Source organism: Tasmannia lanceolata, unplaced genomic scaffold, assembly GCF_043159265.1.
Source record: "Tasmannia lanceolata isolate RefF3 unplaced genomic scaffold, GAP_Taslan_0.1 ptg000015l, whole genome shotgun sequence".
Lineage (NCBI taxonomy): Eukaryota > Viridiplantae > Streptophyta > Magnoliopsida > Canellales > Winteraceae > Tasmannia > Tasmannia lanceolata.
In genome coordinates this window covers 46,928,790-46,953,904 of record NW_027518692.1, presented here as the reverse complement: position 1 = coordinate 46,953,904, position 25,115 = coordinate 46,928,790, and the positions used below count along the sequence as shown (strand labels likewise).

At 39.8% G+C, this 25,115-nt stretch overlaps 1 protein-coding gene across 5 annotated transcripts; it reads right to left on the bottom strand.

Annotated features, from left to right (window-relative positions):
* Positions 1 to 4,413: 4,413 nt before the first annotated feature.
* On the bottom strand, positions 4,414 to 25,008 carry LOC143891595 (plant cysteine oxidase 4-like). 5 transcript variants are annotated; one of them, XM_077396106.1, is made up of 8 exons: positions 24,581 to 25,006; positions 24,339 to 24,449; positions 21,117 to 21,243; positions 20,834 to 20,952; positions 18,180 to 18,343; positions 17,801 to 17,948; positions 4,887 to 5,090; positions 4,414 to 4,790 (listed from the first exon to the last, which is right to left on the bottom strand). In XM_077396106.1, the coding sequence occupies exons 4-8, from the start codon at positions 20,931 to 20,933 to the stop codon at positions 4,672 to 4,674; spliced, it is 735 nt and encodes a 244-aa protein (XP_077252221.1). In that variant the 5' UTR covers positions 20,934 to 20,952; positions 21,117 to 21,243; positions 24,339 to 24,449; positions 24,581 to 25,006; the 3' UTR covers positions 4,414 to 4,671. The 5 variants fall into 5 exon arrangements, with proteins under 5 accessions (XP_077252221.1, XP_077252219.1, XP_077252223.1 ...); XM_077396104.1 differs by having other exon boundaries at positions 24,375 to 24,449; XM_077396108.1 differs by lacking the exon at positions 21,117 to 21,243 and having other exon boundaries at positions 24,375 to 24,449; positions 24,581 to 25,008.
* Between the last annotated feature and the right edge of the window lie 107 nt (positions 25,009 to 25,115).

The following is a 25,115-nucleotide window of genomic DNA, read 5'->3' as shown; positions in this document are numbered from 1 at the left end:
ATCATCCAAACAGCGTGGGCCCACTGTGTTTTTTTAAAGGGATGAGTAGATAAGCTTATCTAGGGGAGAGACTAGAGACACTTTCCTCATATATATATATATATATATATATATATATATATATATATATATTCCTTGTAGGACCCACTAATTGATGTTTACCGTTGATTATGTGATGAGTGACCCGAAGGATGAGGAAATGGACCATGGCATGAGAGATGCATGGGAAGAAGGCAGAGAAACCAGTCGAGGAAAGGAAGGATCCAAAGATGAAAGTCCCCCTAGGTAACAGGTTCTCTACTCTTAATTAGCCCATTAAAGAGGAGTCAAAACCTGAACACAATTCCCACTCAGATTCAGGCTTCTATCTACTAGTGAAACAAACTCCATAGAGAAAGATTCACCCTCTGATGTTGAAGAGCAAAACACCATACACATAGAGGACGGAGCAGAACACATCCCGGGAAATGTTGCTAGCTCCTCAGCTGCTGAAAAGCACGCCCCTCCCACTTTGTTTACCCTGATAACACAAACAGTGAGGGTAGTGCCGATCGGAATGAAGACGCAGCAGCCTCAGAAACAGAGTAGCAGGAAGAAAGTGGGGATGAAAAAGCTGAAAACTCCCTCAATATCTCAACAAAGGATACCATCGAAGGTTCCAAAGAAGTTCGAAGGAAGAAAGTATCATGGGCGGATGAGTGTCATCTAGTTAGTTGGATACCAGTTGATGAAGAGGACATTGATGAAGAGGGTCCAGAGCTAGAGGAATCAAATTGGTGGAAGGTTCTAAAGAAAAACTCTCTAAGATGCTCCCAAAGACCTCAACATACTCCCGTCAAACTAGCCGATTATAAAACTCACGAGTTTTGAGCAATTTGAACTGTTAGGTTGAGTGTTCGTCTATCATGAGTTTTGGATCTCCCTCTCCCATTTGTTCCGGGTTAGGGATTGCGTTTTGTGCCCACAAATGTAGCATATTGTCTTATCTAATAAAGTGGTAGGGTCCCCGCAAACCCCAGCTTACCCATAAAAAAGAAGAAGAAGAATGAGCAGGATCTCTTCACAACGTGTGGGACGAGTGGTGAGGTTGAGTCATGGTGAATTTCACTCGCTGGGGGGATTGATTGGGACCTACCCTACTAGGTTTTCATGAATTTGACATGTGGCCCACAAATGGATGGTTATCAAAATTACATGAAAAAAAAGGTATAGAAAGCAAATAGAGGAAGACACATACTACACAGACAATTTTGGTTAAGGTCCAAATCACCATCCACAGGTTTGTCAGGAAAATATTGAACACCATGTCATAGCTCTATTAATTGATTTAATTGCAATACATCTGTAATTTATAATTAATGTATTTCAGTTAGGGTTAAAAAATTAATATAATTATTTGATATAGTTTCTATTTACCTGCAATTGATTTAGCCAAATGATAATCAGCCCAATTTTTTACTCGGGACAGCCCCTCTAATGTAAAAGAATAGATAGTTAGATACACTAGAGAGGGGCTGTACAAAGTAAAAAAGGGGTTAACATATCACTTCCCTTAATTTATTTACTAATTACCATACACAAAGGCAAATGATATCGGCACAACCATGATTTCTGATTTCACCTAGTTGCACGTGCTTTAACTAGCTCTCTAAGGCTGCCGACGACTTTTTGGAAATTGTAACAACTGATTAAGCATCCCGGACAAGGTGAATTCGCGCTTATTATCAAAAAATTGTTGTGCCGGACAAATCGAGACGGTTCTGATCAACCAAAGGTGGGATCCACCATGGTTGGGTGTGCCCATTGCACTATTATGAGATCTTGTCCTATAAAAACAAAAGGATTACTTCAGCAGGACGAGACCTTATTGAGTTATTGTAATACAGCGAGATGGCTTACTATATTACAGTGGGTCCCACCTTATATTGATCTGAGCCGTCCATTTTATAGGCTTTGGTCTGGATATCATATGCCCCAAATCTAAGATAATCATGTAACCCGAGTGTACGTTCGACCAAGTCTAGCAGCAAGGTTTTTATTAGGGCTGCAACAGGGTCGGGTTTTTCAAAACCCTAGCCCAACCCTAGATCCCATTATCTCGGCCCTGACCCGCCTTGACCCTCAGTCAGGGCCGAAAAACCTCAACCTACTGCCCGCCCTACAGGGCTCAGTGCTGGCCTTGATTGGCCCTAATTGGCCCTAATTGGGTAGGGTCGGGCCGGCCCGGCCCTAATTGACCTTAGTGCAAATACCTGTTAAGAGTGCCAAAAATAAAGTAACCACCTATCATATAGAACAAAATGATCAATAAACAGAGAAATGGAACAAAATAAGACAATATGAATTCAACAACATGACGGGCAACAGAGACAATTAATAATAATAATCTAAAGAAACATCAATCCAAGAAAATAGAAGACATTAGCAAAAGAAACATGCACAGATGGTTCAATTCTATAATAGAAAACTTAGGTTCGGTCCGGATCAGGGTACCCGAGGCATTAACCCAGAACCCAATCCGACCTGAGTCAGGGTCTAAAAAAATTAACCCTGGCCCGCCCTCAGGGTTGGAAAATCCAGCCCTGACCCTGTTCGGGCTAAGGGCGGATAAAGCAGTGTCTCCAAATGGTGTGAGAGGGGCAGGGGAAGGGTAGGGTGGGTGAGAGAAGCAAAGATTTGAGAGGGCAGTAATGAGTTGACAGTGAGAAGTGGCTTAAAAATCAAGAAAAAACACATCTGGAGTGGAATTTTTTTGGTTCCTGATTTTTCAGGCTCTTCTTGTCCTCTCCTCACCAGAAGAAGCTAATTTTTCATGAAAAGAAATTCATGGTAGCCAAACCTGTCCTACCATGATTTTTTTTCTCATGATAAATCAGCGTCTCCAAATGGAGATAGCGTGAAATGGCTAAAAATCAAGAAACAAAAAAAAATAGGAAACTAGTGTCTCTGTGATGAGAAGGGGCAAAAATAAGGGAAAAAAAACTCTACTCAAAATTTCCTGATATTTTTCCACTTATCATCACTAGAGACACTAGTTTCCTTTTTTTGTTTCCTAATTTTTAGCCACTTCACCCTCTTCTCCAGGCCTATGATTTATCATGAAAAAAAAATCACGCTGCCAAATGTGCCCTTATAGTGTTTTAATTTCATTGCCTATGCTTAGTATTTTACCGTCCATGTTCAACGAAAAAACTACATATTCTTGGTCATTAGTATTGCGTGATTGTCATATTTTTGAATCATAGTATATCCAAACCAAGGGCCATAAAATGGACGGTTGATCAACCTAGGAGTTGGAGCGTTTAATTGTACTACAGTAAGGTCGTGGATATAAATGATGTGGTTATGTGTTTTAGGTTGTGGATACTAGTAATTGCCTGTGTGTTAGGTAATTGGGTTAGCGGGGTAGTGATGTAAAAACTATTCTTATGCTTGTATTTAAGTTTGCATCTCAATGGAATGGGGAGAAGAGAAATCTAACAGCACAAAGGTGACTTTGTTTAGGAGAGTTATGGTTCCTCTCAAACTGAACATTTAAGAGGTTTTGTTGTCTCAAATCAACCTCTTTCTTCCTCTTCTCTCTTTTGTTTTTTGTTTATTTGCATTATGGCCAATTAGGCTCATAACTCTATGAGGTGCAACCATGGTTTGAAATTTCGATTTTCAGATTTCGGTCAACGCCGACACCGAAACGACCGAAATCCGAAATATCCGAAACGAACAAAATTCGGTCGAAATTTCATAAGAAATATTAATTTTTTATTCCTCTACAAAATTTCAGCAGAAATTTCGGCAATTTCGGCTAGGACCAAAATATATGCCAAAACCAAAATTTCAAACCATGCTTATACTAAACAGTAAGAACATGACCCTATCTTAGGTTTCCTATAAAAAAGACCCAGTCGGAGATAATTTCTCGAGTAGGATAGGGTTGTGGAAAACAAGACCTGCCCAACTGAAGTTGCAAACATAGTTCTATCTCATAGGAAGCATAACTTTGTTGTTGATTGGGGCTGTCCAATTTGTTGGCCCCACAATTTATGGGAGGATCAATGTTTGATGTTCAGTTGAAGATATGTGAATTTCATTTCTTTGGTGATTTGGATTATGGCCATTGTGGTGCCCACAATTTAGACCAGTACACACTTGATTGGTTACTAGTGGTGGAATCCACACCTCAATGTGGCCAAGCTACAATTTTATGTAGACATGTATGGCAAGCAGGATTTTTTTTCATAAATTAGTTCTGCAAGTGGTGAGAGAGGGGTAGGGCGGGTGAGAGAAATGGCTCAAACTCACCGGGTGAGTCGAGTCTCGGACCCAGTTGAGATGAGCTTTGGAATAAGCTAAATTTGATGGCCATCAGAAATATAAATAAAGAGGAAAAAAACTCAACCATCTGCAGCTATTACAGAAATGAATTCTAACACAGGTATTATAGAGCCTAAGTTTTTGCAGTCTATGTTCCACTAGTTAAAGGTGATGTAACTACATCAGAGAATCAAGCACTATATGTACATCCCAAATGCCTAACTTACAAAATGATAACAACAATCATTGCCACAACTATCGACAACCATACAACAGGGAAACAAGGAATTCAACTCAAGGAATTAAAGCCATTTTGATTTTGGTAGCATAATAAAGAAATCCAAAACCCTTAAATACCCCTCAAATCCTGATAACAGGCCCCTTATACACACCCCTCCGAACCGCAAAGTTATCAGGGGGCTGAAACTCTTCCAGCCAAACCACTTCAGGGACGTTTACTCCATTTTCTTCGACAATACCTTTAACAAAGTCAGTTGAAGAGATAATTGAATGAGTTTTGGATGTCCAACTGTAAGCAAATTATGACAATTATGCATTCGGGAGCGAAAACTTACTGGGTAGATCCATTCTTGGAGATTCCCGGAAGTAAGAGCAATGCCTTCCATCCTCCGATGCATAAGGGGGTGATAGAATGTCGAAGAGAGCACAGGGAGTTATGGCTTTGAATGAATGAATGTTCCCACCACTTGTTGGATAAAGAATTGTTGTGCCGCAGGGAAAAGACATCTCAGTATCCCTGACAAGCTTCGCTGGTCTTGCTGCAAATCACCACAAAATAATCTAAGAGAGAAGGAAATTTGAGGGGCATCCTTGTCTTAAAAGAGAGTGAAAAATCAATTACCCAGAAAAAACAACCTACAATTAGAAACTCAACTCAACTCAACTAAGCCTTTCCCAAACTAGTTGGGGTTGGCTAGTGTCAGGATTAGACTTAGAAAACATATGAAAAAAAATGTGAAATTCAGTACAAAGCTAAAAATTAGAAAACATATGAAAAAAGAATAAACCTCGACCAATCAAATCTAAAATAAGTACAAAGCTAAAAATATATGGTTCTAAGAAATTCAGTTTAACAAGCATCGAAGTCAAAATTTTGATGAGATTTGTCAACGAATTTAACGGTTACGAGGTCATTTAGGGCCCATGAATCGAATTTGCTAAGCCATCCATTGATGGTGATCCCTCAGCCACAGATTTTAGTTTATTTATTTTTTTCAAGAGACTTATTTAGTTTTTTAAAGATCTATTTATATTTTTAATTATGATCTATACTAGATGTGGGGATGTCCTCGTCAACATATGGCTCATCTTTTCAGCTTTTCCCAAGCCCAGCCATCACTTGAACCCAAACTCACACTCTCTTTTATCCAGTTAGCCATTACCACTGCCCACCTCTTAAATCCTTTTAAAACACACTTAAATATACCATAAAACCATTACCACTGCCCTGGAGTTGCCGTGCCTTGTAACTCTGTAAGTGTAGTAGAGAGAATTGAACAGATTCAAAGGCGGTTCCTTTGGGGGGTACGAATGACAAGCAGGGTATTCCGTTGGTGAAATGGGAATAAGTATGTAAGCCTTTCTTCTTCTTTTTTTGACAATTGACATATATTCATTGATACCATGAAAGTTACATTAGGGACCAGGAGTCCCAAGTATCATTACAGAGTATCACAGAGGGCAATTCAGGGCATACCCTGAATCACCAAGAGGGTAATTTAGACTATAAGTATGTAAGCCTTTCAAGAGTGAAGGATTAGGAATAACAAGAATCAAGGAGACAAACATTGCATTGCTGGGAAAATGGGTGTGTTGGCAAGGAAGGATCTTACATATGGATTAGAGTTATTAAAGGTAATACGGTGCCTTACCAGGCCATTGGGCGTTTAGTGATAACTATAAATGCAGAGGGGTAACGATTTGGAAAGACATCATGAGGATCAGTTAGTTGTTTGAAGAAGATATAAGATACATGGTTTATTCAGGTGAGAGAATTCAGTTCTGGCTTGACAGGTGGTGCTGGGATCGTACTCTGAAAGAGTTATTCCCGGAGTTGTTTGTAATTGTTGTGTCCAAGGAGAGCTTTGTCAATGACAATATGGAGGGAAGGAATGAAAGTGTCATATGGAAGCCTCAATTCAGAAGAAATTTCTTTGATAGAGAACTTGCCTCCATTGGGAATCTGTTAGAGTTGCTTGAAGGGGGATACATAAAACAGGATGGGGCTGACAAACAGGTTTGGATCTGAAACACATTGAGGGATTTTACGGTAAAATCTTTTTATCATTGTCCCGTGATTATTCTGATGTCTTCCAAGCTAGCTAGAGTGTGGACAATTCAGGCTCCTCCTAGAGTGTGCACTTTTGGATGGGCGGCATTAAGGAAGAGGATTTAGACAGTGGATTTCTTTTGTAGAAGAAAGGTGCTTATCATTGATCATTGTGCGCTTTGTCTTGAAGATGGGGAAAATATGGACCATCTTCTCATTCATTGGAAAGTGGCAAGGGAGATTTGGAGCAGGGTATTAATAAGATTTGGCATCAGTTGGGTGTTTCCTGATAACCTGATGGACCTTCTCTTAAGTTGGTCGGGAGATCCATGGAAGAGAAAAGGTACAGTTCTTTGGAACGTATGCTTCCTCGCCACTATATGGGTAATATGGAAGGAAAGAAACGCTAGGGTGTTCAAAGGGACTTCAAGATGTGCACCTTTCTTATTTATAAAAGATATCGCTTTGACGATCGCATGGGTCAAAGCTCTCCCCCGCTTCAAATTTGTTTCTGCCTATGATCTTTGGGAAAGATGAGGAGAAGTCTGTGGTAGTGTGGAGATCAAGAAAAAGATTGTTCAAACCTGGACTCCCCCTGCGCCTGGATATGTGAACGTTGATGACTCTAGCTTCGAGAATCCAGGCCCAGCTGGTGTAGGGGGCTTCCTTAGAAATGACAAGGGGGAGGTTGTATGGGCTTTTGCGGATCCCTTAGGAGAAGCGGATGCAACTGAAGCGGAGGTGCGTGCAACTACGAAGGTTTGCGGTTATTAGCAAGCGGTGACCTAAGGGGATTCATTGAATGTGATCAGATGGCTCAATGGCCTTCAAAAGCCACCATAGAGATTTGACTGAATATTCGATGAGATTTTTGAATGCGTGGGAGATTCCTCAGTAGTGTTTAGGCATGTGGGTCGTTCCGCCAATGAGGTGGCGGATAGCCTTGCTAGAGCCGGAGTTTCCAAGGAATCTTTGGCACTTTTTGATTCTCTTCCTCCTTGATTTCCCATCTTTGTACTAACCACCTTGGTCTTCTTGGTTTCTTTTCGATAAAAGTTGGCTGTTTCAAAAAAAGACAAAGAAAAAAACCTCATTAATTGCTTGAAAAAAGCTCACCAAATCCTTTAAAAACCCCATTATTTTATCATATTGGCCAAAACTCTATGACTCACCACTTAGCCTAAACCCCTCCTCCATATAAAACCTAAGACCCCCCACCCCTCTAAACCCTAATTGAAAACTACAAGAACTCGACTAGGTGAGACACCCTGTTTTTCCTCCATCTCCCATTCCCACCTTTCACTTCTTTCACTTCTTTCCCCCCTTCTCCTTTTTTCTCTTGTTCCCTCAATACTACTCTTCCTCTCACCCTCGCTGTTGGGCTCATAAGTCGTCGCCTTTACCCCTGCTCTTTCCTCCCTTGATTTTGATTCCCTATTATTCTTTCTCTCTTTACATTGGATGTGAATAACCCTTCTTTCCCTCTCTCTAGCTTGCTCTCCTTCCCTTCTTGGACATTACCTACAACATACGATCAAGGCAAGACGTCTGACACGTTACTCCCAAGTTTAGAACACATTCATTTTCATCTCAGCAGCCTAACCCATATTTCCCTACCCCTTGAACCATTCCCATCAGTCCTTACACCCTCACTTCACACCAACAATCCTACTAGGTTTAGGAACTTCTTTACTATATGGTGTAAAAGACAACATAGTATGTTCCTACTTCAGGCAAAAGGCTGCCCTTTAATTCTATCCAATCCAATTCCAATGCTTTTAAACTCAACACTATAAACTACATAAAAGCCTTGAAGAAATCATTATAAGTTCACACCAATGAACAGTATAAACTCCACAAACGCATTCAATTCGAAAAGAGACGCTAGACACTACATGCCTATTTGGTTGGCAGGAGAAGGTTTCTACAGAAAACGCTTCCCTAGGAAAAAACCGATTCCACCATTTCCCAATACAACATCAATGAAAAAAATTTGATGCTCAAGGCTTAATATCTCCACCATAGTTGAAATCATTGTAAGTTCCCACCCGTGAACACTATAAACTACAGACAAGCGTCCCAAGCTGAAAAGATATGCAACGGGCCTGTTTGGCTGACAGGATAAGGTTTCTGCAGAAGAGGGGGGGGGGGGGGGGGGGATTTTTCATTTCCATCATTTCCGAAGAAATTGTTTAAACTTTTTTATTTACTAAAAATGTGAAAAAAGGAATTGTTTAAACAATTTTTCATTTCCATCATTTCCATTTTAGTAAACTTTTTTATTTACTAAAATGGCTGACAGAAAAAACTTGTTTAAACTTTTTTAATAAGAAATTGTTTAAACTTTTTTATTTACTAAAATTTTTCATCAGGTGCTCCCAATAGCATGGCTCGCAGACCACAGAACTCATACCATTTCCGTGGTGCAACCTTTAGCTCAACTTAGACCCGGATGGGGGTTTTGTTCATCCTTGGAGAACAGTCCAATGGCAAGTAAAGATTCACTATCAATGATGGGAAATTACAAACAAGGGTGAAAAACCTTACCTCTCCAACAATGGTAAAAACCCACCAACACCCTCTTTTTGCAATCCAAGCAAAAACCCAACTCCCTTTTTACAATGTCTTAATAACCCCAAAAACACCATAAAAAGAACCCAACAACCTTGGATCTAAGCTCTTGCAAGAGAAGAAGAAGAAAAACCCTAGGAGAGAGAAAAAGCCCTTGTAGAGAAAAGCTCTTAATCCATTCTTTAGAATTATACCCCAACTAAAGATAAAACCCTCTTTAGTAGACTTTTAACACATTCCAAGAATGCCCTTCACAAAGAAGTCAATACCCAAGTGATTTTATATCACTAATTCAATAGTATGGCCAATGATAAATTGACCCCCCACAAAGGATAAATTCGCCACCTAACACCCATTATAAAGCTACAACTGGTAAGAGTCACTCCTCTCTCCCTCAATTTTTATGCGGTCTTCCCTCTCTCTCTCTCTCTCTCTCTCTCTCTCTCTCTCTCTCTCTCTCTCTCAACGACATCAGCTTCCCTCTTTGGTCTCTCACTTCCAGGTTTTTTCTCATCTAAACACAACCATAACTCAAAACTCTCCATCACGGTTTTAACCATGAGTCGTATCTCTTTCTTCCGCTCTTACACTCCAATTGCTAAGGTTTTTTCAAACCGGTTTCTTTAGTATGTGAGTTTGAGATGTGTTCTTTCAGGTTTTATATATTTTTTAAACTCCCTCATAGAAGCCCATCAACTTCCTGCCCTCCTCCTCACCACTGCCACAACCCTCCCCACACCATTACTCAACAAGAATCTCCCCTCAATGTATTGGAAATGTTGCCCCGTAGAAGAAGCTCAACATGTACTTGACAAAATGCCTCTGAGAAATCTGGTCTCTTACAAAGCCCTCATCAGCCATCACAGCTTACTCTCGATCCCCTGACCACAGCCTCTCCATTCTGCGGCTCCTCCCAGGGATGGCAATTGAAATCGAAGGCCTAAGACCCAGTGGTTCCACTTTCTCCAGTCTTCTCCAAGCATATTCTTCACTTGATGACGCTTTGAATGGCGCTGTGATTCATTCCAATGTCATAAAATTAGGCTTCTTGAACAATATCCGCGCACAGACTTCTCTGGTTGGGATGTACTCAGATTGAGGGTACTTGGAATCTGCAAACCAAGTTTTTAGCAAGATGGTTGAGCAGGATTACATTGCTTGGAAGTTGGGACACTATTATCTTTGGGAGTATGAAGAATGATAAAATCAGCCAACGTCTGATGGGGCAGATTGGACAAGATTCGGAACTCAGAAGAAATGATGTTGGCAACAGGGAAGGTGCAGAAGATATATATATATATATATATATATATATATATATATATATATATATATATAGAGAGAGAGAGAGAGAGAGAGAGAGAGAGAGAGAGAGAGAGAGAGAGAGAGGAGCCTGCACACGTGTGCAGGTAAGTTACCTGCACACGTGTGCAGGTAAGTTACCTGCACACGAGTGCAGAAACAGGGTGGGGGCCACATTTTTTGGGGGATCAAAACAATTCATTTGGAAGGCCCTTCCATGGATAGGGTGTGGCCCAAAAATCAGCCCCATTTGATTGTCCTAACCCAATCAAAGGTGGGGGGGAACGGACACACACTTTGTGTCCATGTTTCTGCTCATTTTTCCCCTCCACAAATGGCAGGGTTAGGATGATCCAATGGGGCTGATTTTTGTGCCACACCCTATCCATGGAAGGGCCTTCCAAGTGAATGCTTTGGACCCCCACCCTGTTTCTGCACTTGTGTGCGGGTAAGCTTACCTGCACACGTGTGCAGGAACCATTTTCGCTCATATATATATATGAGGAAACTTTTGGTGCGCTTAAGCTCACTAAGCTTATGGTGCGCTTAAGCGCCCAATCACATGGGGGCCCACTTTGTTAGGATGATCCGAAGCATTCATTTGAAAGGCCCTTACATAGATGGGGGGTGTACCAAAAATCAGCTCCATAGAATCATCCTAACCCATCCATTTGTGGAGGTCAAAATGGACAGACCCTGTTTCTCCACAAATCTGCCCATTTTTGTCCTCCACAAATGGACGGTTAGGATGATCCTATGGAGCTGATTTTTGGTACACCCCCTATTTACGATAGGGCCTTGCAAATGAATGGTTTGGATCACCACAGAAAATGTGGGACGCATGTGATTGGGCGCGCACCATAAGCTTGGTGAGCTTAAGTATGGTGCGCTTAAGCGCACCAACAGTTTCCTCTATATATATATATATATATATATATATATATATATATATATAAGGTTAACGTTTTCTGCGCGATACCTCACCGTGAGCAGCCCTCTATAAAACACCACCTGCATGTTGTTTGACTCATCCTACCCATTCATTCTATAGGACCTCACATAGATAGGGTGTCCCTAAGAAACCACCTCCATACCATAATCCTAACCATTCGATTTATAGGAGTTTAATTTGCAGCCATCCATTTGGAAACCTCCACTAATCATAACCATAACCCATAACCCTAACCATAACCCTAATCCTACCTATAACCTACATAACCAATGGGTTGGATGAGTCAACCAACTATGGGAAATGGGTAGGGCTGGCAATTTCACCCGAAAAAGCGGGGATCCGCCCCGCCCCGCCCCGTTTGGGGAGGGGATTCCCCGATTTGAAAGGGGAAGGGGAATATAAAAATTCCCCGGTGCGGGGAGGGGAAGGGGAAGGGGATGGAGTTGTCCCCGCCCCGCTACGCCCCGCTAATCAATGCCATTTTTTGTAAATTTTTAAGTGTTTTTTTTAAGGAAAACTACTAGAAGCTCTGTGGATCGGCTACAAGATTCCCCCAAACATAAACTTAGCTTGTCTTTTCCTTTTAATTAGCTTCTGAGAGCATTTTGGGAACTATAATAACCTTTTCACAGATGTTGAAATAATAAAGACAAGCTGAGAGCCTGAGACGCTGAGTGTATGCAATTATCAAAAAATCGTAGTGCCAACAGAATTTTAGGGTTGGATTGCAGGTTTTAATTTTCAACAAGAAAAATTTAGCTACTAGAAATTTGTTTCATGTCAGCACTAGACTGAATTGCAGTTAAAGAAATAAGTCATTTGTTGATTTTGTTCTCTTCTCCATTCTCATTTCTCATGCTCATCTGGGGGTTAACATGCTATACAGAATGAACTAATGAACATTATTTTGCGTGTGTGAGCGCCCACTTATAGACTTTTAAAGTTCATTGTGACTACTGAAATAGTTACTTTTTGCACATTGGCTGCCTGTTAATGAAGGTAATCCTGGTGCTCATTTCCTATTTATCATTCCATAATTTATGCAGAAAATTGCTGAAAGATGAGGTCCTGTTGTTATTTATGTTTGTTGTCTCATCCATGCATTTCTTATTTTGTCTATCTGTTTGTTGATCACATGAATAGAATCATAGCATTCATCACAATATTGTCTGTAATGGACGTAGAAGAAAGAAGCTCTGTTTGCTGGTTTGGTTGGGTTCCAAAGAGGGGGCGGGGCGGGGATTTTGTCCCCGAAGGATGCGGGGAGGGGAAGGGGAAGGGGAAGGGGAAGGGGATTAGATATTCCCCGCGGGGAGGGGAGGGGGATTCCCCACCATCCCCGCAGAGGGGAAGGGGAAGGGGAGGGGGAAAATTCCCCGCAGAGGGGAAGGGGAAGGGGACCCCAACATCCGGCCCCGACCCGCCCCGTTGCCACCCCTAGAAATGGGGTATCTAGAGGGCTGCTCACGGTGAGCGATACCTCAGAAACCTTTTTCCCATATATATAAATATATATATATATATATATATATATATATATATATGTATGAGAAAAGTGTTGGTGCGCTTAAGCGCACCATTTTGGTTCGCTTAAGCAGGACCCAAACATTTAAACGTAAATGTTTGGGTCCGGCTTAAGCGAACCAATGCGAGGCGTTATAACCACTTAAGTGCACCAAAAAAAATGGTGCGCTTAACATATTCCTCTCTCTCTCTCTCTCTATATATATATATATATATATATAGAGAGAGAGAGAGAGAGAGAGGGAGAGAAAATTTCCTACACACTTCTGTAGGTAAGTTACCTACACACTACTTTAAAATACAGTGGGGGCCCACACTGTTTGGGTGATCCAAACAATTCATTTGAATGGTCCTCACATAGATAGGGTGTCCACAAAAAATCAAATCCATAGGATCATCCCAACCCTACGATTTGTGGAGGTAAAATGGACGTGTATAAACCTTCACAAATTAGTCCATTTTTTGCCTCCATAGTTTGAATGGTTAGGATGATCCTATGGATCTGATTTTTTGTGGACACCCTATCTATGTGAGGACCATTCAAATGAATGGTTTGGATCACCCAAACAATGTGGGCCCCCACTGTATTTTAAGGTAGTGTGTAGGTAACTTACCTACACAAGTGTGTAGGAAATGTTCTCTCATATATATATATATATATATATATATGAGAGAGAGAGAGAGAGAGAGAGAGAGAGAGAGAGAGAGAGAGAGAAAGAGAGAGAGAGAGAGAGAATAGAGTTCCTGAGGTTAACCTCATATAAGCTTATATGAGGTGGCGCTCACAAAACATAAGGCGCCCACTTTGTTTGGATGATCCAAACCATTCATTTGCAAGGCCCCATCATAGATAGGGTGTGTACCAAAAATCAGCTCCATTGGATCATCCTAACCCCTCCAAAAGTGTAGGCAAAAATGGGCAGAGTTGTGGGCAAAAAGTGTCTATCCATTTTGCCCTCCACTTTTGGATGAGTTAGGATGATCCAATGGGGCTGATTTTTTGTACACACCCTATCTATGATGGGGTCTTTCAAATGAATGCTTTGGATCATCCTAACAATGTGAGCCCCTTATGTCTTGTGAGCGCCACCTCATATAAGCTATAGGAGGTTAACCTCAGGAACCCTTTTCTCATATATATATATATATATATATATATATATATATATATATATATATATATATATATATAGAGAGAGAGAGAGAGAGAGAGAGAGAGAGAGAGAGAGAGAGAGAGAGAGAGAGAACGGTTCCTACACACATGTGTAGATAAGTTATCTACACACTAGCTTAAAATACAGTGGGGACCATATTATTTGGGTGATCCAAACCATTCATTTTTAAGGCCCTCACATAGATAGGGTGTCCACAAAAAATCAGATCCATAGGATCATCCTAACCATTCGAACTGTGGAGGCAAAAATTGGACTAATTTGTGAAGGTTTAAAGACATCCATTTTACCTCCACAAATCGTAGGGTTGGGATGATCCTATGAATCTGGTTTTTTGTAGATACCCTATCTATGTGAGGGCCTTTAAAATGGATGGCTTGGATCACCCAAACAATGTGGGCCTCCACTGTATTTTAAGCTAGTGTGTAGAGAACTCTCTACACATATGTGTAGGAACCGTTTTCTCATATATATATATATATATATATATATATATATATACACACACACACACACTATTAAAAAACCCGCGATGCACGGGCCGACAAAGAACTGTACGGACCACATCATAGGTTGATCCAAACCGTCCATGTGATGGAACACAACATAAATAGGTTGTGCCCCAAAAATCATTTCCATAGGCTAATCCTAGCCCTCCAATCTATAGAGGTTTCCATAATATGTTGTTCCTCTTAAATCCGATGGTTAAGATCACCCTATAGATTTTTATTAAAAAGGCATAAAGGAGGGGGGTAAGATTGAAATTATGTGGCTTTAATGGGTGCCTTTGTTAAAAAGTATAAAGGAGGGGGTAGGATTGAAAATATGTGGGTTGAATGGGTGCCTTGGTTAAAAAAAGTAAAAAAAAGTGATGTGTAATTCTCATAGAATTTTCAAATAATTCAAAAATCCTTTCCTTTTCTCTTCTCCTATATATATATATATATATATATATGAGGAAAAGGAGTGTGCGGTCGACCGCACCAAGCTTAGGTGCGGTCAAGGGCGCCAAACTCATGTGGGCCCACTTTGTTAGGATGATCCAAAGCATTCATTTGAAAGGCCCTTACATAGATGGGGTATGTACAAAAAATCAGCTCCATAGGATCATCCTAACACATCCAAAAGTGGAGGGCAAAATGGACAGACACCGTTTGCCACAAATCTGCCCATTTTTGCCCTCCACTTTTGGAGGGGTTAGGATGATCCAATGGACCTGATTTTTTGTACACACCCTATCTATGATGGGACCTTGCAAATGAATGGTTTTGATTAGCACAAAAAATGTGGGACCCATGTGGTTGGGCCCTCGGCTGCACCTAAGCTTAGGTGCGGTCGACCGCACAATCTTATTCCTCTATATATATATGAGGAAAAGGATTGTGAGCTTGAGCGTTGGAACCTTATGGTGAGCTTGAGCTCTCAAACCAATGAGGCCCGCATTGTTAGGATGATCCAAAGCATTCACTAGAAAGGGCCTTACATAGATAGGGTGTGTACAAAAAATCAGCTCCATAAGATCATCCTAACCCATCCATTTGTGGAGGTCAAAATGGACAGACCACAAATCTGCCCATTTTTGCCCTCCACTTTTGGAGGGGTTAGGATGATTCAATGGAGCTGATTTTTGGTACACGCCCTATCTATGATAGGGCCTTGCAAATGAATGGTTTGGATCCTCACAGAAATTGTGGGACCCATGTGAATGGTGCACTCAAGCGCACCATTTGGTTCCAACGCTCAAGCGCACGAACATATTCCTCTATATATATATATATATAAAGGGAAAAGGTTTCTGAGGTATCGCTCACCCTGAGCAACCCACTAAATACACCATCTCTCATAGTTGTTTGACTCATCCAACCCATTCATTCTATAGATTATGGTTATGGTTATGGTTAGGATTATAGGTTAGGGTTAGGGTTATGATTTGTGGAGGTATTGAAATGGATGGCTAGAAATTAGGCTCCTATAGATCGAATGGTTAGGATTATGGTATGGAGATGGTTTCTTAGGAACACCCTATCTATGTGAGGTCCTATAGAATGAATGGGTTGGATGAGTCAAACTACATGGAGATGGTGTATTTATAGTGGCTTGCTCAGACTGCGCAATACCTCGGAAACCTCGCCCCCCCTTATCTGAGCAGCTGCTTCAAAAACTTATGTGGCCCACATTTTTGGGGTAATCCAAAGCATTCATTTGAAAGGCCCTCCAATGGATAGGGTGTGTACCAAAAATTAGCCCTATAGGATCATCCTAACCCAATCAAAGGTGGAGGGGAAAATGGACAGACATTGTTTCTGACCATTTTTTTCCTCCACAAATGGCAGGGTTAGGATGATCCTAAAGGGCTCATTTTTTGTACACACCCTATCCATGGAAGGGCCTTCCAAATGAATGCTCTGGATCACCCAAAAAATGTGGGGCCACATGAGTTTTTGAACCAGCTGCTCAGATAAGCTATCTGAGCAGCTGCACAGGAACACTTTTCTCATATATATATATATATATATATATATATATATATATATATATATATATATATGGGAAAAGTGAGTATGAGCGGCCCCTCATATAAGCTTATATGAGGTGACGGCTAGAAACATGGTGGGCCCACATTTTTGGGGTGATCCAAACCATTCATTTGATAGGCCCCAAAAAATCAGCTCTATAGGATCATCTCAACCCTTTGAATTGTGGAGGTGAAAATGGGCGGGTATAAATTTGCCCAAATCTGCCCATCTTTCACCTCCATAGTTCGAAGTGTTGGGATAATCCTATGGAGCTGATTTTCTGGGCACACCCTATCCATGTCAGGGCCTATCAAATGGATGGTTTGGATCACCCAAAAAATGTGGGCCCACAATGTTTCTAGTTTCACCTCATATAAGCATATATGAGGGGTCGCTCATACTCACTTTCCCTCTCTCTCTCTCTCTCTATATATATATATATATATATATATATATATATATAATTATTTTTGCGCTCTGCTGTTTTCATAAACATGCGCTCCAACTTTTGTCGTGTAGTATTTAAAGGGCTGTTAGCGGAATATTACGGTTCTCAAAAAGCTCTTAAAGCCCTTAAATACTACACGACAAACATGTGGAGCACATGTTTATCAAAACATTGGAGCGCTGAAATCATTTCCCGAGAGAGGGGGGGGGGGGGGGGGATAGTGAGTGAGTGAGTGAGAAGAGTGACTTTTACCAGTTGTAGCTTTATAATGGGTAACAAGGGGTGAATTCATCCTTTGCAGGGGTGAATTTATCACTACCCTATAAGTATTCCTTAAAAGCAAATTTTGATATATTTCAGAAATGGACCCCACTCCAGTTATTGTATTAGAAGCTAAGTTGATACCAATATCACAAAAAAGTAATACAAAATCAAGTCTGAAGTAAGACTGAAACAATTCCTGGTTGATAAAACAGTAAAGAAAAAGAAAAGGATACACGTAGTTGTTTCAGCAACATTTTGTAAGGGGAACAGTTTACTTCATACAGGGTAACATTTACCATTACAACCTCATATTTCAGGAGAACTGAATTTCCGGGAAATGGTCACAATTTTGAGGGAAGTGGCTACGGCATTCTAAATGACATCTCCAGGTAACTATGGTTCAGAAATCAAAGAATAAATGAAAGATGTGCTATGCTAAAAGAAACTCACCATTTGATGGATCAACAGGCCCTGGTAAATCTAGCCAATCATAAGATTTCACATGCAATGAACCATATAGAAGCTTGCTCAGCACGGTCATTCCAGGATGATTATGAAGGGGTATAATAGATGAAGGCGGCATGCAGAATATTCCTATCTGCATTAACATTTAGAAATCCCGTAAACATCTCAATAATTCCCTCCAACATATAAAAAACTTCTCTATACCAGTAAGAAACAGGATTAGAACCAAGTGAAATGTTTTTTTTTTTTTTAAAAAATAAAAATTAAGAACCAAGTGAAATGTAACTTTACTAGTTTCATCAATTGAAGATCAAAACAGATGCAAAATTCCTATAGAGTCCTACAAAGTAACTTTGGGACGTACAGAAAAGCTGTCGCATTCATGTAAATGCAGATATTTGATTGGAGGTAGATACTGGTTGCCACCATTACGACCTCTCCTTCCATTTATACCCTGTGTGGAAGCTTCCCATCCACGTACTGACTGTGCATCCTGCTCGAGACCCACATCAGAAGCCCTGATGTTATCTGAAATAGCAAAAAATGTTAAAAGCCATGTATGCTAAAATAGCTGGTGACATAAACATCTTAGAAACGTGTATAAAATACTGGCTGGAACATATCCTAAAGGGGCCGTTTGGATACGCGGATTATAGAATCCTGGATTTCCTCAAAACCCTGGATGGGCGACGAGAAAAGAAGGAGACCTTCCGTCATTTTCTGATTTCTCGCCCTTCTTTCCGTCAAGCAAGAGAGTAGGACGATCTCATGTTTCCAGGTTTTAGAAATTTCAGGATGGGGGACTGACTTCTAAAACCTGGGTTTCTTACTTAAAATCCAGGATAATGGATTATAAAATCCAGAATTTTACACTGCTTTCTAACTAAAACCTGGATTCTAAAATCCACATATACATACAACCCCAAAGAGTTTAGCAGTCTTTATTAGAAATTCTGTATTCAGTCCCACACGTAAGGGAGTCCTCCGTCCATTTCAGTGGGCAACAACAGGACCCCACCTGGCATGATATGAGGCCATGCATTTGTTTTGCTATAGGTCCCATTTTATGCTACAATAAGAAATTACATAGAACCATTTCAGGACTTTTGTGAGGAGAATCGAGGTAAGTATTGCACTTCTCAAAATTCAATGACACTAGAGGATAGAGACATTCAAGCCAAGAGGTTTGCAACACTCCAACAATAGAAACAGATATAGATTTTTATTTTTATTTTGAAGGGTAGAAACAGATATAGATTGCTGTATATATTGCTGAAAAGATAAATATTTGTTCATGGATATTCTATATAGCTATTTTTCAACTGAAATTATAATGGACGTAAATCAACCACGGCATCTAACGTAACAAGTTATCAACTCCTCTGATATTCTGCCATGCACAATTAACAGAAGCCAAATTCCAATGTTCTCCAGAGGCTGCAAGTCTAAAAATAGTCTTATGGCCACAAATAACTTATGTTCACATACGCATTATTTCCACATCCATACTTTGGCATTTGATGCAGACCACAATTAATTTGTACCATTAAGCATTAGACAAGTCTATAGCAAGGAACTAGTAATTAGTCTATAGCAAGGAACTAGTAATTTCAGTTCAAGCAATGGAATGGTCGGATGTTGGAAACAATATAGAGATTTTACTAAAAAGTGGTTAAGAGGTAGTAGCTTTACTAACTACTAAATATCAATGACAATATACCGTAGAGGATGCATCAGTGCAATTAGTTCGGATAGTCAATATCCAATTATCCATAGATGCAGTGCTTTGAATCCTTTAGGCCCTGTTTATTATCATACGGAGGCTAGTTTTCGGCAGAAACTACAGAAGTTAGCTCAAGAGGTTGGGGCACGAATCAAGGCATTTAATAGATTATCCAATGAAAGTGAGATATTGTACTAGATATTTTTCTGTTACGTGCAGAATTAAACTGTCTAGCTTCAGAAATGCCCCAATGCTCGGTGTATATGCTAATATACATTTTCTTGGAATAAATGACCTATTGCCTGCTATACATATAGCTCAAATACGTGAGCTGAGATAATTGCAATGCTAACAAGTATAGAATAGAGTAACAAAGGGGCCCACCACAATGAGAAAAAAGGCGAACAGTTGGGCAAACAACTGTTAAATTTCAACAAAACCACTTGAGCATGGAAACATTATAAGGTTGACACTCAAACTATTAGGTGCAGATATCATCACCTGCATCATGCCAGGCCCGTAATGTTGAGCAACGTCACAAATGTCGTTCTCGGGAATTTCTCGGCAAGGGAAAATCTCGAGATACATTAATTTTTTTAATTTTTTTTGGATTATATCGGGAAAAACAGTAAAATTAAAATTATTTAAAATATATAAAAATAATAAACTTAAGAAAAAATAAAAAATAAAAAAATAGTAAAACTGTCAGGATAATATCGCGACATTATCGGGGAATTTTATGATAAAAACCAAAATATTGCTATATTTTTAAAATCTCGGGATTAGTTCGGGATTTTGTTGTTTTATCAAAATGTCGTGATAAAAACGCAATATTTTGAAAATATCGGAGATATTTGTGACATAAATGGTGAGCATTAGCTCACTTTCAATTGCTATATCCTGAAGTGCTATGCTGAACGAAAACATTTAGCAAGATAATTAACCACAAGTGGATAAGAACACTAACAAAATGTCTCATTAAAAAATGAACTCTAGCAAAATGTTACCATTAGGCAACTTGGCTCGACTATGCTATTTGGGAGAGTATCAAATAACGCTAGTAGAAAACTATTTAGAAAATATACAAGTATAGAAATGGTCACAGGACATATCGTATATGCAGTTACGCATTGATTAGCTCAATCATTTTTTTTTTGAAATGGGTTGATTAGCTCAATCATAGCATGTGCAAATATCTACTCAGTACATTCTAACTTCTTTTTTTCTTGAATGGAAACTCGGCATATTCGAACTTAAAAGTTATCAAAGAAACAAAAAGGACAAGTACTTCTTACCTAATTTCGCACGAACTTTTTCAAGGGCCTCTTCAGAAATTGGTCCATTAGTAGAGAATGATGCCCTGCAAGTCTCATACAGCTTTTGTATAGCCGGCATACTGGAAGGAGGATATCAACTAAACCAAAAGATTCTGTCAGGTTGGTAGTAGTAGCAGTAGTAGTAGTACACTAGAATGGCTTTGTCAGGAACGTATAGTTCCTGACCATCAAGACTAAATATTGCTTTTTAAACTGCTCTACTATGTTTTAGACAAGTCAACAATGCATTTGGTCTCTGTACCAATTTCAAAATGCAATTGGGGCCTTGGGGGAAATCTGGTTATCATTATACGAACTAAGATGGCCACAATAGTTACTCATGGCAGCTTATGTGATCCCTTTTGATTAGGCTTGTCTGAAGTACAGACCTGTAGTAATTGAAAAAAGGCAAGGAAACAGAGAACATCAATTACCACCATTGGCAAAAACATAGATACATAGCATTATCAATGTTTCTGACATTTTAGCAAATTAAGGGAAGGATGCAAATGGTAAAAAATCAGATACATTGAAACAAACTAGCTCTTGTGATCCAAGGAGTATGACATTCAAAAGGATCAGCATTTTGACAATAAGCTAACTCTTGTTAACGCTGAACACGATCATTTGCACATTGTTAGAACCATCTGGAGGCAGCTGATCTGAAGCTCGGGTAAAAGGATAAAAAAATTAAGAAAGGAAAAAAAGGGAAGGAGGAATGAAGGATAATGTTACGTACCTAGATGGGTCCCGGTTGGGGTTAGAATAAATAAATTTAGATTTTTCGCAGTTTGTGCAATTTGTTTGTTTGGTATGGATAGGATTCTTAGAGACAAGGGTTATCTAGATTAGCTTGGGTAGGAGTTTTAGAGGAGGTGGTCAGTGGCTGCCAAGTGGGTTTTTTCTATAAATAACATGCAAGTAGAGCCTTTTTCTTTTAAATAATGAAGAATTTCAAACCCAAAACTATGTTTTTGCACGCATAGGAGGACTGACCCTTCCCTCGAAGTGAATCGAGAGGTTGATTTTCCCTCTAAGAAGATCAATCACGTAGAGAACCGATTTGGATTCGTAACAATTGATATCACGATCCATCCTTGTGTAGAAGCAAATAGGAGGAAAAAAAATGGATCATTGGGAGGAGCTAATGAGAGATCAAAAGGTCATTAGCTTCACTAAATGCCAATCACGATCGAATGGCATCAGAATTAGGCGTAAAGCTAGAGGAACGTCCATGTCTAAAGAAACTGATGATTATCGGTGTTGTCAATTCCGATGTAGCAGCTATTGAAAAATCTACCATTTTGTTCGAATTTCTCAAAGCCATCAAGAATTTCTTCACCCACAACCATCCGTGCGTCAACATCCCAATCATTAAAAAAAAATGCAACGAAGGAGCTTTGATGAACGGCATGATAGGATAGATTTGAAAATGAAACTACCTCAACCCTAGATGACGACAAATGAAATGGTGACTAATTGAAAGACGAAGAGAAGAATAAAGGGAGAGAGAAGGAAAAAGAAAAGGAGAAGAGAGAATAATTTCCAAAAGTCTCATACAAGACGATCTCATTTTTCACCAACCAGTCATTGTTTAATCCCCAAACTTGAGGACTAGGTTGATTTCAAGGCGGGTGGAATGTTATGTATCTAGATGGGTCCCGCTTGGTGTAGAAATGGTAGAATAAATTAGTTTAGATTTTTTATACTTTGTGCAGTTTGTTTGGTATGGATTATAGTTGCCAAAGTGAGAAGCGATGCGAGAAGCGAAATCGGGAAGTGAGGGGTTTAGAAAGGAGAAAACGTGGGTAGAGAAAAGCTCTAAAGAAAGTATCGAGACAATGTCCGGAAAACTCCATTGAAACATTATTAGGAGATTAGTTTCAAGTTTTAAATGCACTCTTTTTAAAATAAGCTCCTCCAGCATGATTAGAAAGAGTAAATATTCTTTTAGGAAGGCATAATCACCCTAAAGAGGAAATGTAATCTTAATTAAGAGAAAACACGGACGAAGCGTCTGGAAAGCACGCTTCCCCTAAAATTGGGAAGCGAGCTTGCCCTCCAACTAGGAAGTTTCTGGTAACAATGGTATGGATAGGAGTCTGATAAGTGGCTGCTAAGTGGGTTTTCTATAAATAACATGTGAGTAGCCTTTTCCTAAAATCAATGAAGAATTTCAAACCCAAAACTGTGTTTCTGCACACGTAGAAGGATTGACCCTCCCTCCAAGAAGATCAATCGCATTGCAAACCGATTTAGGTTCATAACAGATAATGGTAGCTGATAGGGAAGAATTATGGAAGAAGCACACAAGAATCACAAACAAGTTTTTCTCACTTCGAATGCAATCAAAAGACAATATTAGTCTGTTCATGCCTTTTACAGTTACATGGCAACTTCTAATATAAGATCCCAGTAATAAAAACTCACTCCCTCTAAGAAGGAAACACAATCAATTAACAGACGAAAATAGAAATCTCCTAATAGAAACTAATCCTCTCTAAAACAGGAAACACAAATCGCATAAACAAAAATAGCATCTCCTTATTGGATGCACGTAACATCCCACGCCTCTTGAAATTGACGTTTTCGTCAAGCTCGAAAGCCACTAAAGGCATGGAAAGATGCCACTTAAGGCAAAAGATGGGAAAGGCATGTTGAGCGTGATAAGTTTAGATGGTTGCTGCATTAATTGGTTGTTATAATTAGGAGAATAAAGTTAGTAGGTTGTTGCTATTAATTAGGAGAATAAAGTTAATAGGTTGCTACTAGGATTGATTGTTACTTGTTTTCTTTTTTTTTGAATGGCCAAGATTTCATTCAAAAGAAAGACCGAGATGGTAAGAAACAAAAACATGAAAAAGAAAAGAGAAGAAAACACATATTGAAAAGCCAAGAAAATCAAGGATGTAAAAAATCAAAAAGTTGAAAAAACGACATAAGCACCCCTCCTTTGCTAACTTATCCGCCACCCCATTGGCCGATCTCCAAATGTGGCGGAAGGAAATATTTGTGCTCCCCACAATGTCTTTAATCTCGCCACCCCATTTGTCGATCTCCTAAAGTGGCGGAGGATTTTTTTTATTTTTTTTATTTACAGTGGCGGAGGATTAAAAATTTAGAAGTGCTCTTATTTAGGAAGTCAAGGTCGTGAAATGTCTTTCCTCTTTGGTAGGATTGTTTCCTGTTTCATTGGTAGCTAGAGAGTCCACTATATATTGTTTGATTGTAATTGAATGAAGAATTTTATGCCAAAATTGTGCCATTGAACACAAAGGAGGACCGACCCTTCCCTCGAAGCAGGTCAAGAGGCTGATCTTTTCTCTAAGAAGATCAATCACATTGCGAACCGATTCAGGTTAGTAATAACAGTAGCTTAGACAAAGATACTATTCTGGGACACGTGTTGCATCAGCACTGCCTCTACTTTTAACATTGTGTCAACAGAGTGAATTTACTAGAAGATGAATTTGATGATTCTCACATTCTTGCTTTCTCATTCCTAACCACAAATCCCTACCTTCTGCTGACGGGGGTAAACTAAACCTGGATTTAATTAGAAAGTAAGAGATATCCTCAAATTTTCCGACCAAATCTGAAACCAAAACCATAAGTTTTATGAGAAAAAAAATAATTTAGGGATCAAAAGAGAAAACAGCGAATACTACAAGTAAAATTGAGAGGAAAGAGCGTAACAGTGAATTTAAGGTGTGGAGTTAAACGTACCTAGGTGCGGTGAATAATAGGCGAGGGTTTTGAGAGAGAGGTGAAGAGGGTGAGAAATTGGGAGAGAAATGGCAAGGAAGAGTGAGGTCGCGAGGGGTGGTAGTATTTGGGCGACCTTCCAAGGGCCATCTCATCGCCTTTTTTTTCTTTTTTCTGGCTCCGGCGAGGATTCCCTCTGGGTTTCCGTTTTTCTCTCTACATATTGACACGTTTCTGAATCCGGGCCGTGATTATGAAGAATTACGAAATTGCCATCAATCCGACGCCAGCTTTAGGGAATTGACATATTCGCCCATGTTTTTGTACTCAGGACTGCCAGCTTTAGTGTCAAACAGAAGTCATAATCCCCAGGTAAAGAAAAAGGGCGAAGACATCATCATTTCTACGATTTTATGGTGAAGGCTCGCTCAACCCAAATTCCCAAAAATCTTGCACAGTCGTAGTAGTAGGCTTCACCTTGCCCAACCCATGACCGTGAATTGTGGGCAGACTTTAACGCTTTTTGAAGTCATTTCACGTTCTAGGGGGGCGCATT